The sequence below is a fragment of the Alosa sapidissima genome, chromosome 9, assembly GCF_018492685.1.
Source record: "Alosa sapidissima isolate fAloSap1 chromosome 9, fAloSap1.pri, whole genome shotgun sequence".
In the NCBI taxonomy this organism is placed as follows: domain Eukaryota; kingdom Metazoa; phylum Chordata; class Actinopteri; order Clupeiformes; family Clupeidae; genus Alosa; species Alosa sapidissima.
In genome coordinates this window covers 8,492,090-8,509,779 of record NC_055965.1, presented here as the reverse complement: position 1 = coordinate 8,509,779, position 17,690 = coordinate 8,492,090, and the positions used below count along the sequence as shown (strand labels likewise).

The 17,690-nt window shown below is 39.7% G+C and overlaps 1 protein-coding gene across 3 annotated transcripts; it reads left to right on the top strand.

Annotated features, from left to right (window-relative positions):
* Nucleotides 1-944: 944 nt before the first annotated feature.
* LOC121719280 (B-cell receptor CD22-like) lies at nt 945-16,722 on the top strand. 3 transcript variants are annotated; one of them, XM_042104759.1, is made up of 12 exons: nt 945-1,832; nt 3,335-3,370; nt 3,720-3,786; nt 4,014-4,313; nt 4,416-4,628; nt 4,891-5,187; nt 5,282-5,539; nt 7,230-7,493; nt 7,674-7,755; nt 7,908-7,956; nt 8,099-8,334; nt 8,472-8,599. In XM_042104759.1, the coding sequence occupies exons 3-12, from the start codon at nt 3,732-3,734 to the stop codon at nt 8,515-8,517; spliced, it is 1,800 nt and encodes a 599-aa protein (XP_041960693.1). In that variant the 5' UTR covers nt 945-1,832; nt 3,335-3,370; nt 3,720-3,731; the 3' UTR covers nt 8,518-8,599. The 3 variants fall into 3 exon arrangements, with proteins under 3 accessions (XP_041960693.1, XP_041960692.1, XP_041960691.1); XM_042104758.1 differs by lacking the exons at nt 3,335-3,370; nt 7,908-7,956; nt 8,099-8,334; nt 8,472-8,599 and adding exons at nt 15,346-15,394; nt 15,488-15,723; nt 16,365-16,722; XM_042104757.1 differs by lacking the exon at nt 3,335-3,370.
* Nucleotides 16,723-17,690: the final 968 nt, after the last annotated feature.

Below are 17,690 nucleotides of genomic sequence, written 5' to 3'. Positions count from 1 at the left end.
CTGAATTCAAGATGGCTGCAAACGCTAAACTTCGTGAAGATACTGTCTGTAGAAATCGTCTTGTAAGTAAACTACCAGTGCTTTTTCAAAGTTCTCAATGTCTCGTTTTAAATGTCAGGGCCCTCGGAAGTCTACCAATGAAGTGTGGAGATACATTGAGCCTCGTAAATGGGTGTAAAACAGTGATTTATTTGCATGGCTAGCCCGATGCCGAAGCACCACTATTGAAAAAGATGTTGGTAGCATCGGCTAACTAGCGCCAGATTTTGGAGTGCAGGGGACAAGCCGAGATGGGCTATGAGACATACGTTCACACTCGGTATCATGTTTCGATACACTTTAGGTCAATATCACACCGGAATTCTCCTTTAATAACAATGGGCCTCATTCTCCAACCATTCTTATGAAGAAATGTGTTCTTAAAACCCACTTAGGCAGTTTTTACGAAGATTATGGTATTCACCAATGTTTTCTTGTTCTTACTGTAGGTAAGAAGAGAATCTACGAACACTCAAGAGCACTCTTACGCACATTTGGGAATTGACTTGTTTGTGCAAAATAAATGGCTATTGCATTTTCATCATACAGTATCTGCAGATGTAAAATATAATGAAATTTAAATGACAACTATATATTTTATCATTTATGATATTTTTGAATGAAAATATAATTATTTTCAAAAAAATGAATTCCACTATTTTACAAAGCATTAAGGTATTTTAAAATATATAAACACAGCAAATAACACCTTTTCACTTTTTATACTAACTACTAAATATAAAAACTCATTTACTATTCAATTCCTGCAGTGCTTTCACTTCAAAGCATGTGTCATATAGGGTAATCAAATTGTCTTGCTCATGTAGTGTATAATATACGGTACAAATGAAAGCAGGTGCCTCTGCCTCAATTTGTGTGCACATGGCCCTGCAGTGTCATACCCTTTTATGGGGATTGACAGGGTGTTTACCTATGTTAATTAAGAATAATTGACACGCCCTGTCAACTTTAGAAGGAATGGGATTCAGCATGATAAGAATGAAACTGCGAACGATTCTGAGGTTTAAGAACACCTTCGTAATTCTGCTTAAGACTTTTCGTAGAACTTTCTTATGAACACATTTAAGACAATTCTTCGGAAGATATTGGTGAATGAGGCCCAATCAGGCAGCTACAGCGCTACACTCTGGGGGCATGTTTGTCAACCCCTATGTTCATGCCCCCAGAGTGTAGTGCGGTAGCTGAAGAAATGGAGACCTATGTGAAAAATCGCCGGATTTATCCTTTAAATAAAAACCACTGTTTATTGTTTAAAAACTGTGCAAGTTATCAGGTAAATGTCAGACATGGTATCTAATGACCATTTTTTGCCAATAAAATGTGTCTAATGACTAAAATTACCTATTAAGGTGCAATACCAAATATAAGTTATACGATTACACCATTGATACACATGTACATCCAGAGTATCAGAAACACAACACGAAAGCAGTCTTGGTCTAAGGTGTTAAGCTGTGGACAAAACTAACATAGAGCCAACAATAGATACAGCCAACATGAGAAGTTAAAGACAGTCAAAGTTTACCAGCCGCTCTCCCCTAACATGACTGAGACATACTGTGCACCTCTCGACAGGAAAATGAGGAAGAACGAAAAGGCGCCAAGGAAGTGAAATATCAGAAGACTCAACTGTTTATTTTAACAAGATGTTTATTTTGAGAACATGTACTTCACTCAGCCTATACACTGACAGAAGACAGTTCATGCTGCATGCTTTGTGGACTTATTTACTTAACCAAACATCCATAGCTGGAATGAAGACCATAATCACGGTGAGATGATGGTATAATCTTACAGTTACTGTTTCCATTGCATGCATCTTTATATGTAGTGCATAACATTGTAAGAGCAATTTCTGATGTCTTGAAGAGCACCTAGGAGGGAAGGTTCTGGTTCTCTGTCAGAATGCAGAGAGTGAGTAATGATTCCAGAAGCTTTAATACTGAGTTTTTAAATTAAGTCATAACACAAGACAGATGTGGGCCCAGAGTGAGTAGGACTTGCCCTTGTGGTCTGTATTTCTCTGTTATTATGCAGTGTGTGTAGGAGGGATACCAATTCAAATCCCAGAGTCACTCAATGTTGTCCATTGTGCCCTTGGACGAGACATTTCATGTGCATTGTGTCAGTCACCCATCTGGTACTGGGGTTAACGTGTAATGAACTAGTTGTCCTATCCAGGGGGAGTCTACTCTCACCGCAATTCAGAAACAAGGTATTGGACACAGAGATGATGGTATTAATACTGACACTATTATCCTGCTTGGCTAGGAAAGAATTAGGGTACAAGGAAACAAGGTATTAGACACAGAGACGATGGTATTAATACTGACACTATTATCCTCCTTGACTAGGAAAGAATTAGCTAACTTTATTTATGCACAACCTCATACAGACTCAAGCAATTTGCGAGCTGGTGCTTGGTTAGATTAGCCAGGAAAATCCAGACCCTGATAATCTAGAAAGATTAAGGGTCTGGCAAAGAACAATGTAATGGCGGCAACAAGCATGCATTTAAAAATCTCACTGCACGCAATTGGATAACACTAGACCATGTTTACTCTGAATGATTTCGGACTTTGACGCAATCGGATAACACTACGACCAATGTGTACTGTCCTCCAACATTGCAGCGCTGTCTTCATCAGTTTAGTTGGTTTCCCGGAATGTTGGGGTTAAAGTAACGTGCATCATTGCTCTTTGCCAGAGTGTCTCGCAGAGACAATTCCATTGTGCTCTCACAAGAACTCCAGGGTATGGTTAGATTACAGTCAGATCAACATTTTAGCTCAAAATACATACAGTAGCTTTTCTTCCACAAGAGCATCATATTAGATACAGTATTGAGTCTGTACTCTGCAAGTATTCTACAAGTACTGCAATATCTGTCAGAACATGTAGGCATAGTCTTGGAAAGTTACAAGTCATGAAAATATTTGATCTCTGATTGGCCAATTAACTAGTTTCTTAAACAGGAAGTTCTAGCGTAAAGTCCCTGTGTAGAATTTAAAATTACTGTGCAGTGCACTAACTCCCCATTAACGTAGCATTTTACTCACATTTTACATTACTGTGAAAAAAGAAGACTTTTGGTTCATTTGATTAAGTTATGTCACCATGTAGTATGAAGTTCCTTTAGATAAAGGTGTCTGCTAAATTAATGCACATACTGTGTAATCATAAAAAAAACACTACATGTTGACATTGCCCATAGCACTGCACTTTGCAAGGCCAGAACCACCAACTTGCACTTTTCCTGTCTTTCTCTCTGTAGTTAGGTCATAGTGTACCTACACCTTTCTCTCTGTAGGTAGGTCATAGTGTACCTACACTTTATCTAAACCAGCTGTAGCTGAAATAGAACATCGTTGTGATTAAAACTTTCATGTTGTCTGTGGTGTGATGTGATATGATGTATTTTTGACATGGTGTGTTTTGCAGAACTGACAAAGCCACCTCATTTCTGTTAGTTCTTTCTTCTACTTGTGGTATGACATCTAAAGACTGTCAGTTCACTTACCCATGGATAGGAGGAACCAGTTAAAGGCACAACATTCAATGAGAGTCTTCAACTCATCATTTATTGCTAAATTGCCTTTTCTATTCTTGCACCAGCAAAATAACATCATAATGGTTGACTGGATTATACTCTTTTGCAGACAGAACAAGATATGCTTTTAAAAGGCATGAAGGTATTTTTGGTGCATTTTCTCCTGGGTCTAACAGGTATGATGCAGAGTTTCGATAGATAGATAGATAGATAGATAGATACTTTATTACTATCCCCTTGGGGATATATACGTGTATGTATGCATTTTGCGATTCATACAGAAAATATATTGTGTATTTTTTGCTTCCTGTTGAATTAACAAAATCCAGTCAAGTTCAGTTTGATTATGTGTGTTGTGCATATTTATCTCATCTCCACAGCATTTGTTTTGATTGTGTTTCAGGGGTGCAGAGTGAATGGAGTGTGACCTACTCCTCTACACATGTCTGTGGTCTTAAAGGAGCATCAGTGGTCCTGCCCTGCACATACCAGTATTCTAATGAAGGGGCGTATCTGGGAGGAGAGTGGTATGAAGAGAAGAGTGGTAGAGTCATAAAACACAGTCACTCTAATTATCCTGACTGCAGTCTGAACATTGACACACTTTCAGATGGAGACTCTGGTGTTTATCAGTTTCGCTTTTATACAGTCTTACACTTGACTTGGATGACAAGCAAACCTGGGATTACAGTGTCTGTTACAGGTAATTATGGGGTTAAACATTATTTTCATTTTATCAGTATTTATGGTTGATAACTTAATGTGGTCAACTTCCTATATCTCACTCATGCCTGACCATGAATAGATCTGACAGTAGAGGAAGCGGCTGCACACAAACAGAATCAGACTGAGGTGACCTGCAGCTCCTCCTGCAGTTTGCACCCTGAACTTCAGTATGTCTGGTACAAGACTGGACAGATTCTACAAGACAGAACCACAGCCTCCATACTAGTCTATGAAGTGGCCAGTTACTCCTGTGCAGTGAGAGGTCATGAAGCTCTACGCTCCCCAGCAGTGTGTGAGTACAGCTCACCTACAGTGATTTACATTTGAACTTCTTTTCAGTTCTTATCACAAAGACTCAGAGCATGACATTCACCTTCAGGGTCTTACAGTACATTAGAACATCTTCAGTTCTACCAGAAAGAGTCAGACAGCAGGAATGACATTCAAAAAGTTTAATCCAAAATGTTATCAAGATCTAATAAACAATAATATGTGCATTCAGTCTGTATCTTTTCTCATTGATGTGGGTTTTGGTGTGTGTGATTATACTGTAGGTGTTCCAGATAAACAGTGCTGGGGTGTGACCTACTCTGATGAGAATATCTGTGTATTAATGGGCTCATCAGTGGACATTCCATGCACTTACTTGCACCCAAGAGATGACCGCATCAAAGAAATGTTTTGGTTTCACAAACAAAAATATGAAAAGTATTTTGGTGAAAAAGAAAATAGTTGTACCCTGAGACTGGAACACATCAGAGAGAGTCACTCTGGAGAATATACCTTCAGGTTTACAACAGGACGAGGACAGAATTACTCTGGATTACCTGGAGTCAACATCTCTGTTACAGGTAACATTTTACTGAAGTTTAATGAAGTTTAATAATTTAAAGTCTACATTGCCTACAGACTGTACATCATTTTATTGCATAGTGTATTTTGTAGATCTGCAGGTGTGGGCACCTCTTGATACAGTGAAAGAGGGGGACAAAGTCACCCTCACCTGTAATACTACCTGTACTCTGAGTAACGACCCCACCTTCATCTGGTACAAGAATGGACAGCCTGTGACCTACAAACATACAACCAGAAACAACAAGCTGCAACTAAACCCAGTCAGCAGTGAGGATGCAGGCAATTACTCCTGTGCTGTTAAAGGAGACGAGAGTCTCTCTTCAATAGCTGTCTCTCTTGATGTCCGATGTAAGTAAACATTCCTGAATTCAATCCCACTTAAAGGAGAATTCCGGTGTGATATTGACCTAAAGTGTATTGAAACATGATACCGAGTGTGAACGTATGTCTCATAGCCCATCTCGACTTGTCCCCTGCACTCCAAAATCTGGCGCTAGTTAGCCGATGCTACCAACAGCTTTTTCAGTAGTGGTGCTTCGGCATCGGGCTAGCCATGCAAATAAATCACTGTTTTACACCCATTTACGAGGCTCAATGTATCTCCACACTTCATTGGTAGACTTCCGAGGGCCCTGACATTTAAAACGAGACATTGAGAACTTTGAAAAAGCACTGGTAGTTTACTTACAAGACGATTTATACAGACAGTATCTTCACGAAGTTTAACGTTTGCAGCCATCTTGAATTTAGTCACGATAAGTCGAGCAACGAGTAAGAATGAACAGGTATGATAAGGGATCAGATTCCAAAAATAATTCAGTGGAAATGCATGGATTCCAGTTTCTTCCAGTAGCAGCAACTGGAATCCATGCATTTCCACTGAATTATTTTTGGAATCTGATCCTTTATCATACCTGTTCATTCTTACTCGTTGCTCGACTTATCGTGACTAAATTCAAGATGGCTGCAAACGCTAAACTTCGTGAAGATACTGTCTGTACAAAGTAAACTACCAGTGCTTTTTCAAAGTTCTCAATGTCTCGTTTTAAATGTCAGGGCCCTCGGAAGTCTACCAATGAAGTGTGGAGATACATTGAGCCTCGTAAATGGGTGTAAAACAGTGATTTATTTGCATGGCTAGCCCGATGCCGAAGCACCACTATTGAAAAAGCTGTTGGTAGCATCGGCTAACTAGCGCCAGATTTTGGAGTGCAGGGGACAAGCCGAGATGGGCTATAAGACATACGTTCACACTCGGTATCATGTTTCAATACACTTTAGGTCAATATCACACCGGAATTCTCCTTTAAAGTCGCGGTCTGTGATTCTGAGGAAAGTTTGTTGATGTTGGAGCTTAACTACCAGTCAAATTATACCCCACCCGCCCCTGAAGGAGTCTGTATTGATTGGCTGGAGTTGTTTAGGGCTCGGTCCAATACGTTTTTCTTTCCCTTCAGCCCTGTCCGTACAGTGATTCACTCGTCGCCTCAAAAGATGAAAGTATTTTTGTTAGCTGTCTTTCGCTTGCAATCACTGAATTACATTAACATTGCTTATTATACGGCTCCTCCATTGACTTGAATGGGATTTCCCAAAGTTCTACAGATCCTTATTTTCGTCTAAGGACCTCTGAAATAATGACCGCTGTCAATGGCAACGGATTTTCATTTAAAAGTGAAGGCAGACGGTTTATCAGCTGTGTTCTAAAGAATGTTTGATTCAAGTTCAGTGTGTGTTGCAAACTATTTGTTTCTCAGCAAAAGCCACAACGAAATGGTAACAAATAAATGTAAAGAGATATATATGTGGCTTTACAGAGCCAGGGCTGTATGTGAATAGATAACTAAACGATCATAAGGGATTAGCTGAATTAGAATCACAGACTTCTCCTTTAACACAGACATGATTCAGATTACAGACACTGGTGACTATGACAAGCATGTACTCTACGTCTTTTCTTATACTGTTTCCCATGCCTGCTTTATTCATTAAAAAAATAAATACATCAATCCCATAACCTGGATATATTTCGTAACAGACAAGCCAAAGAATGTCCTCGTGTCCATCACTGCCTCTAGTACAACAGAGGAGGCCAGTGTAGTGACTCTGACCTGCAGCAGTGATGCCAACCCACCAGTGCACACCTACACCTGGTACATGAAGAGTGGAGCTGAATCTCTTGTTAGGGGCACAGGGGAGAGTATCAGCTTCAATGTGACCTCTGATACCAGTGGACTTTACTACTGTGAGGCACAAAATGAAGAAGGCTCTCAGATTTCTACTGAAGTCACTGTCCAAACAGGTTAGTGTTTATGTGGTCTGTGGAATTAGTAAAATGTCTTCGGAGGTTGTTACTACAATTCTGCAGACATGTCTATGCTAGAATGCTATTTCTAGCCATTGTGAAGTATCTCTCAACACAGTTGACTCATTTTGCTTCATTAAAATGTATTTCATTTCCCTCATGAAAATGTCTCTTTAGATGCTGATGTCCTCCTGCCAGCCATTGTCACCACATTCATCATTCTCGCCGTCCTGCTGATACTTGGAATTGTGCACTTGAGGTGATGCAACCAAGTTTACCAAACAAAAATATCTCAGAGATAATTCAATGCCAATCCAAGCATGACATGTACATTGCTTATTTCTATATGACATAATGTTACTACTGTATCATTAACTAAACATGCATATGACTGTCCTGCCTACAAATCAGTAAGAAGAATTTTGAACGTACTACAGACAGAAGACCCACAAACATACAGGTGAGGAAGTTGGAGCTTAACTGTTGTGATCATACCTCTATCACACATAGAACACATCTGTCAGTTTAAATATCCCTGGGAGTCTAGATCCCCTGCATCACTGATAATAATGTAATTATGTAATCATTTATTTTCTGATCAGAATGACTTGAGTGTTGTGTACAGCGCCATCATAGCAAGAGCCACGACCTCTGACCCCACACAGAGAGTGACCTCATGTGATCAAGACGACGTTCAGTATGCCAGTGTTCAGATCAATCACTCAAAAACACAGGAAGTGCCTCTATACTCCACTGTTAACACGCTTCGAACATCCACACTGGACAACAACACTGTCTACACTTCAGTTCAGCTCCTCACAGGGAGTGCTGCCACCAGGTGGGCATTTCTGCTCATTACAACAAATCTTGCTGCCTAATCGACAGGCTATGCGGGCCTTGTTTAGGTGCTCATGATTAGGACTGTCTGAACACCAGTTGTACAGACAAGTATAATGTTGGAAGTAATGTTTCCAGAGCTGACGATGATGGTGTAATCTGCAGTGCAGTCCACAAACCCTGACAGGCCTGGGAAACAGCAGAGTTGAGATACCCAGAGCATCAGAGCAGAGCAAACATCTACAGTACAGGCTGTGCACATTCTTTTTCAGTATTCATTAGTCTTATTATCAGTGCTAAATGTCTTTAAAGTTTCCAAATGAAGGGTTTCCTATTATAATTTGGCATTGTGCAGCTATGATCTGCTTTGTGAAGGGGGTGAAGCCTTGCACACGCGCAGTGTGTCCAAAATAGCTGTCCGATAACTGCCCAAAGTGTGTTGCAAGATGGCCACGGAGTGGGGGAACTTGCCTAAAAGGACTTTGCTAATACCACTCATCCGCACTTAATAACAATGGGCCTCATTCTCCAACCATTCTTATGAAGAAATGTGTTCTTAAAACCCACTTACGCAGTTTTTACGAAGATTATGGTATTCACCAATGTTTTCTTGTTCTTACTGTAGGTAAGAAGAGAATCTACGAACACTCAAGAGCACTCTTACGCACATTTGGGAATTGACTTGTTTGTGCAAAATAAATGGCTATTGCATTTTCATCATACAGTATCTGCAGATGTAAAATATAATGGAATTTAAATGACAACTATATATTTTATCATGTATGATATTTTTGAATGAAAATATAATTATTTTCAAAAAAATGAATTCCACTATTTTACAAAGCATTAAGGTATTTTAAAATATATAAACACAGCAAATAACACCTTTTCACTTTTTATACTAACTACTAAATATAAAAACTCATTTACTATTCAATTCCTGCAGTGCTTTCACTTCAAAGCATGTGTCATATAGGGTAATCAAATTGTCTTGCTCATGTAGTGTATAATATACGGTACAAATGAAAGCAGGTGCCTCTGCCTCAATTTGTGTGCACATGGCCCTGCAGTATCATACCCTTTTATGGGGATTGACAGGGTGTTTACCTATGTTAATTAAGAATAATTGACACGCCCTGTCAACTTTAGAAGGAATGGGATTCAGCATGATAAGAATGAAACTGCGAACGATTCTGAGGTTTAAGAACACCTTCGTAATTCTGCTTAAGACTTTTCGTAGAACTTTCTTATGAACACATTTAAGACAATTCTTCGGAAGATATTGGTGAATGAGGCCCAATCAGGCAGCTACAGCGCTACACTCTGGGGGCATGTTTGTCAACCCCTATGTTCATGCCCCCAGAGTGTAGTGCGGTAGCTGAAGAAATGGAGACCTATGTGAAAAATCGCCGGATTTATCCTTTAAATAAAAACCAGTTTAAAAACTGTGCAAGTTATCAGGTAAATGTCAGACATGGTATCTAATGACCATTTTTTGCCAATAAAATGTGTCTAATGACTAAAATGACCTATTAAGGTGCAATACCAAATATAAGTTGTACGATTACACCATTGATACACATGTACATCCAGAGTATCAGAAACACAACACGAAAGCAGTCTTGGTCTAAGGTGTTAAGCTGTGGACAAAACTAACATAGAGCCAACAATAGATACAGCCAACATGAGAAGTTAAAGACAGTCAAAGTTTACCAGCCGCTCTCCCCTAACATGACTGAGACATACTGTGCACCTCTCGACAGGAAAATGAGGAAGAACGAAAAGGCGCCAAGGAAGTGAAATATCAGAAGACTCAACTGTTTATTTTAACAAGATGTTTATTTTGAGAACATGTACTTCACTCAGCCTATACACTGACAGAAGACAGTTCATGCTGCATGCTTTGTGGACTTATTTACTTAACCAAACATCCATAGCTGGAATGAAGACCATAATCACGGTGAGATGATGGTATAATCTTACAGTTACTGTTTCCATTGTATGCATCTTTATATGTAGTGCATAACATTGTAAGAGCAATTTCTGATGTCTTGAAGAGCACCTAGGAGGGAAGGTTCTGGTTCTCTGTCAGAATGCAGAGAGTGAGTAATGATTCCAGAAGCTTTAATACTGAGTTTTTAAATGAAGTCATAACTCGAGACAGATGTGGGCCCAGAGTGAGTAGGACTTGCCCTTGTGGTCTGTATTTCTCTGTTATTATGCAGTGTGTGTAGGAGGGATACCAATTCAAATCCCAGAGTCACTCAATGTTGTCCATTGTGCCCTTGGACGAGACATTTCATGTGCATTGTGTCAGTCACCCATCTGGTACTGGGGTTAACGTGTAATGAACTAGTTGTCCTATCCAGGGGGAGTCTACTCTCACCGCAATTCAGAAACAAGGTATTGGACACAGAGATGATGGTATTAATACTGACGCTATTATCCTGCTTGGCTAGGAAAGAATTAGGGTACAAGGAAACAAGGTATTAGACACAGAGACGATGGTATTAATACTGACACTATTATCCTCCTTGACTAGGAAAGAATTAGCTAACTTTATTTATGCACAACCTCATACAGACTCAAGCAATTTGCGAGCTGGTGCTTGGTTAGATTAGCCAGGAAAATCCAGACCCTGATAATCTAGAAAGATTAAGGGTCTGGCAAAGAACAATGTAATGGCGGCAACAAGCATGCATTTAAAAATCTCACTGCACGCAATTGGATAACACTAGACCATGTTTACTCTGAATGATTTCGGACTTTGACGCAATCGGATAACACTACGACCAATGTGTACTGTCCTCCAACATTGCAGCGCTGTCTTCATCAGTTTAGTTGGTTTCCCGGAATGTTGGGGTTAAAGTAACGTGCATCATTGCTCTTTGCCAGAGTGTCTCGCAGAGACAATTCCATTGTGCTCTCACAAGAACTCCAGGGTATGGTTAGATTACAGTCAGATCAACATTTTAGCTCAAAATACATACAGTAGCTTTTCTTCCACAAGAGCATCATATTAGATACAGTATTGAGTCTGTACTCTGCAAGTATTCTACAAGTACTGCAATATCTGTCAGAACATGTAGGCATAGTCTTGGAAAGTTACAAGTCATGAAAATATTTGATCTCTGTTTGGCCAATTAACTAGTTTCTTAAACAGGAAGTTCTAGCGTAAAGTCCCTGTGTAGAATTTAAAATTACTGTGCAGTGCACTAACTCCCCATTAACGTAGCATTTTACTCACATTTTACATTACTGTGAAAAAAGAAGACTTTTGGTTCATTTGATTAAGTTATGTCACCATGTAGTATGAAGTTCCTTTAGATAAAGGTGTCTGCTAAATTAATGCACATACTGTGTAATCATAAAAAAAACACTACATGTTGACATTGCCCATAGCACTGCACTTTGCAAGGCCAGAACCACCAACTTGCACTTTTCCTGTCTTTCTCTCTGTAGTTAGGTCATAGTGTACCTACACCTTTCTCTCTGTAGGTAGGTCATAGTGTACCTACACTTTATCTAAACCAGCTGTAGCTGAAATAGAACATCGTTGTGATTAAAACTTTCATGTTGTCTGTGGTGTGATGTGATATGATGTATTTTTGACATGGTGTGTTTTGCAGAACTGACAAAGCCACCTCATTTCTGTTAGTTCTTTCTTCTACTTGTGGTATGACATCTAAAGACTGTCAGTTCACTTACCCATGGATAGGAGGAACCAGTTAAAGGCACAACATTCAATGAGAGTCTTCAACTCATCATTTATTGCTAAATTGCCTTTTCTATTCTTGCACCAGCAAAATAACATCATAATGGTTGACTGGATTATACTCTTTTGCAGACAGAACAAGATATGCTTTTAAAAGGCATGAAGGTATTTTTGGTGCATTTTCTCCTGGGTCTAACAGGTATGATGCAGAGTTTCGATAGATAGATAGATAGATAGATACTTTATTACTATCCCCTTGGGGATATATACGTGTATGTATGCATTTTGAGATTCATACAGAAAATATATTGTGTATTTTTTGCTTCCTGTTGAATTAACAAAATCCAGTCAAGTTCAGTTTGATTATGTGTGTTGTGCATATTTATCTCATCTCCACAGCATTTGTTTTGATTGTGTTTCAGGGGTGCAGAGTGAATGGAGTGTGACCTACTCCTCTACACATGTCTGTGGTCTTAAAGGAGCATCAGTGGTCCTGCCCTGCACATACCAGTATTCTAATGGAGACACGTATCTGGGAGGACAGTGGTATGAAGAGAAGAGTGGTAGAGTCATAAAACACAGTCACTCTAATTATCCTGACTGCAGTCTGAACATTGACACACTTTCAGATGGAGACTCTGGTGTTTATCAGTTTCGCTTTTATACAGTCTTACACTTGACTTGGATGACAAGCAAACCTGGGATTACAGTGTCTGTTACAGGTAATTATGGGGTTAAACATTATTTTCATTTTATCAGTATTTATGGTTGATAACTTAATGTGGTCAACTTCCTATATCTCACTCATGCCTGACCATGAATAGATCTGACAGTAGAGGAAGCGGCTGCACACAAACAGAATCAGACTGAGGTGACCTGCAGCTCCTCCTGCAGTTTGCACCCTGAACTTCAGTATGTCTGGTACAAGACTGGACAGATTCTACAAGACAGAACCACAGCCTCCATACTAGTCTATGAAGTGGCCAGTTACTCCTGTGCAGTGAGAGGTCATGAAGCTCTACGCTCCCCAGCAGTGTGTGAGTACAGCTCACCTACAGTGATTTACATTTGAACTTCTTTTCAGTTCTTATCACAAAGACTCAGAGCATGACATTCACCTTCAGGGTCTTACAGTACATTAGAACATCTTCAGTTCTACCAGAAAGAGTCAGACAGCAGGAATGACATTCAAAAAGTTTAATCCAAAATGTTATCAAGATCTAATAAACAATCTTAATAAAAAATAATATGTGCATTCAGTCTGTATCTTTTCTCATTGATGTGGGTTTTGGTGTGTGTGATTATACTGTAGGTGTTCCAGATAAACAGTGCTGGGGTGTGACCTACTCTATTTACTATACTATTTTACTGAAGTTTAATGAAGTTTAATAATTTAAAGTCTACATTGCCTACAGACTGTACATCATTTTATTGCATAGTGTATTTTGTAGATCTGCAGGTGTGGGCACCTCTTGATACAGTGAAAGAGGGGGACAAAGTCACCCTCACCTGTAATACTACCTGTACTCTGAGTAACGACCCCACCTTCATCTGGTACAAGAATGGACAGCCTGTGACCTACAAACATACAACCAGAAACAACAAGCTGCAACTAAACCCAGTCAGCAGTGAGGATGCAGGCAATTACTCCTGTGCTGTTAAAGGAGACGAGAGTCTCTCTTCAATAGCTGTCTCTCTTGATGTCCGATGTAAGTAAACATTCCTGAATTCAATCCCACTTAAAGGAGAATTCCGGTGTGATATTGACCTAAAGTGTATTGAAACATGATACCGAGTGTGAACGTATGTCTCATAGCCCATCTCGACTTTTCCCCTGCACTCCAAAATCTGGCGCTAGTTAGCCGATGCTACCAACAGCTTTTTCAGTAGTGGTGCTTCGGCATCGGGCTAGCCATGCAAATAAATCACTGTTTTACACCCATTTACGAGGCTCAATGTATCTCCACACTTCATTGGTAGACTTCCGATGGCCCTGACATTTAAAACGAGACATTGAGAACTTTGAAAAAGCACTGGTAGTTGAAAGTTGAAAGTATTTTTGTTAGCTGTCTTTCGCTTGCAATCACTGAATTACATTAACATTGCTTATTATACGGCTCCTCCATTGACTTGAATGGGATTTCCCAAAGTTCTACGGATCCTTATTTTCATCTAAGGACCTCTGAAATAATGACCGCTGTCAATGGCAACGGATTTTCATTTAAAAGTGAAGGCAGACGGTTTATCAGCTGTGTTCTAAAGAATGTTTGATTCAAGTTCAGTGTGTGTTGCAAACTATTTGTTTCTCAGCAAAAGCCACAACGAAATGGTAACAAATAAATGTAAAGAGATATATATGTGGCTTTACAGAGCCAGGGCTGTATGTGAATAGATAACTAAACGATCATAAGGGATTAGCTGAATTAGAATCACAGACTTCTCCTTTAACACAGACATGATTCAGATTACAGACACTGGTGACTATGACAAGAGTGTACTCTACGTCTTTTCTTATACTGTTTCCCATGCCTGCTTTATTCATTAAAAAAATAAATACATCAATCCCATAACCTGGATATATTTCGTAACAGACAAGCCAAAGAATGTCCTCGTGTCCATCACTGCCTCTAGTACAATAGAGGAGGACAGTGTAGTGATTCTGACCTGCAGCAGTGATGCCAACCCACCAGTGCACACCTACACCTGGTACATGAAGAGTGGAGCTGAATCTCTTGTTAGGGGCACAGGGGAGAGTATCAGCTTCAATCTGACCTCTAATACCAGTGGACTTTACTACTGTGAAGCACAGAATGAAGAAGGCTCTCAGATTTCTACTGAAGTCACTGTCCAAACAGGTTAGTGTTTATGTGGGTTGTGGAAATACTAAAATGTCTTTGTGACCACTAAGAGGTTGTTACTGCTACAATTCTGCAGTTTACTTTACTAAGACATGACTATGCTATATCAGTCAGCTGCTCTTGTGAAGTATCTTTCAACACAGTTGATCATTTTGCTTCATTAAAATGTATTTCATTTTCCCTCATAAAAATGTCTCTTTAGATGCTGATGTCCTCCTGCCAGCCATTGTCACCACATTCATCATTCTTGCCATCCTGCTAATACTTGGAATTGTGCACTTGAGGTGATGCAACCAAGTTTCCTTCCTCTGAGATAATTTACTGGCAATCCAGGCGTGACATATATAATGCTTACAGCATATTTCTACTAAATATGACATAATATATTTTTACCTATCATTACCTAAACATGCATATGACTGTCCTGCCTACAAATTAGAAAGAAGAATGCTGAAAGTATTACAAGGGCCACAAATGTTAACACACAGGTGAGGACATTGGAGCTTAACTGTTGTAATCATATCTATATCTATACATAGGACACATCTGTCACATTATGTAATCATTTATTTTCTGATCAGAGTGACTCAGGTCCCATGTACAGCACCATCACAGCAAGAGCCACGACCTCTGACCCCACACAGAGAGCGACCTCATGTGATCAAGATGACATTAAGTATGCCAGTGTTCAGATCAATCTCTCCAAAACACAGGAAGTGCCTCTAAATTCCACTGTTAACATGGCTCCAACATCCGCACTGGACAACAACATTGTCTACACTTCAGTTCAGCTCCTCACAGGGAGTGCTGCCACCAGGTGGGCCTTTCAGATTATTACAATAAATCTTGCTGCATAATTGACAGGGCCAGTTAGATGCTCATGATTAGAATGATTAGTCTAAACAAGCACAATGTTAGACTTAATGTGCAGTCATCCCCCTTTCATGCTTAGCAGAAGGTGGACCTGTGTTGCTGGGTTCCATTAGCCTGGCGAGCCAGACCCACATTAAAATGTAGGGTCTGGACACTCACCGTTCGCAGTGCTTAGTCCGAGGGGCGGGATAATCAGTTGTCTTTCAAATTCAGCGGCAGCGGCAGCGCTATGAGTCCCATGCGTTTCCCACCAGCGGAGCTAGTTGGCTAGTTCAAACGTTTGCCAACATAATAAAAGCTTAACTCGTGTCACACTGTTCGACAGCAGCAACATCCATCTTATTTGTTTTCAAGTAGCAGGGAATTCAAGCCAAACCGTTGCAACTCTGCCATCAATCATTATGTTAAGCCCACCTAACGACTCTATACACGATTTCAATGGCCTGATTAAGTTTCGATTTCTGGAGCTCACAAGCCAACGGAGAGTCGCTAGACTAGCCCTGGCAGCAGATGCTAGGCTAGGGTTCCATCACAATCTATCCGTATTTCTTTTTTCTCAGACTGTGTTCTGTTGTGTGTTTGCAGAGCTGATGATAATGGTGAGATCTACAGTGCAGTCCACAAACCCTGACAGAGAGAAAGGACAGAAATACCATCTGTTCATCTCATCGTCAGAGTATAGCGTTCAGTCCCACCCACCTTCCACGAGGGCTTACTTTCCAGAAGTAAATTTTCCGTTAATTTCTCCAATAGATGTCTGGAAAATCTGTATATAGTTCTAAAGAGTTTTAGACCTGTGTCTTAAGCTGACCAGCTATGACGTGACTTGTGACGTAATCAGTTCATGTTGAGCAAAAAAACTAACAGAAAAACTAAAATAAAGGTAAAGGTTTTAAAAGCTACATTGTGTAATTGTTTGGGCCGATTTTTAGCAAAAACACATTTTTTTTTTTTAATAATAAAAAAAATGTTTTCATGCAATTACTTACAAGTGTATTGTCATATACTCAATAGAAGATGTTACATCAATACCAGTAATGAAATGTGTAGACTCAGAGCCAGCCCAACTTCCCAGAGTAAGTTAAATAGAAATAATCAATAGAAACATGCAAAAATAGTAATTAGAGTCTTAAGTGCAAAAAGAAAGATACAAGAAGAGGAATGAAAGTGGCAAGAAACAGCGTAGACATTAAAGGTTGTATCAGCGATTTCGGGGTAACGTCACTTCTGTTGATGTTCACACTTGTTGGTAGCAATTGTTTTTGTGTACAGATCTCGGAGCCTAGGCTGTCTACAGAGACGTGTTTTTTTGACGGCCTGCTTATGGGGCAGGCAGCTAGCGGATCATTAGGAAAGATTAGATGAAAGTGGTCATTTATGTTTGGGCCTTTTTGGGGCCTGAAATCGCTGATACAACCTTTAATGTTGTGTAATTGTATGTAATTGTATGTAGAAAATCATAAAATGTATTTAAGACATATAACAAGTGTTTACTATACCCAGACCCCACAAACACACACACACACACACACACACACAATAGTGTCATCATTCACCACTCATCATGTTTGTTGTAATGAACACAAACGCTCACTGGATGGCAGCACTGATGATAGAGAATATCAGCAAAGGGCAGATCTTGATGTCCTGGAAGTACTTTAACTCTTTCATCCACTGACAAGAGATCATTTGACGTTCTGATTTCCACAACAATAACATACTATAGACATACCTAAACATAGAGCTGTCTAAGTCGACATATTTTATAAATAAAAATGCACTCTTGCATTATTGGAGCATATTGGAGCACTCCCTCTCCCTCTGACCCCCCACCACGTTCTCCTCCACACCCAACACATAGTTCCATACAGATAACTTTGTATGTTTGTTGTATTGTTTTGTTTGTTTGTT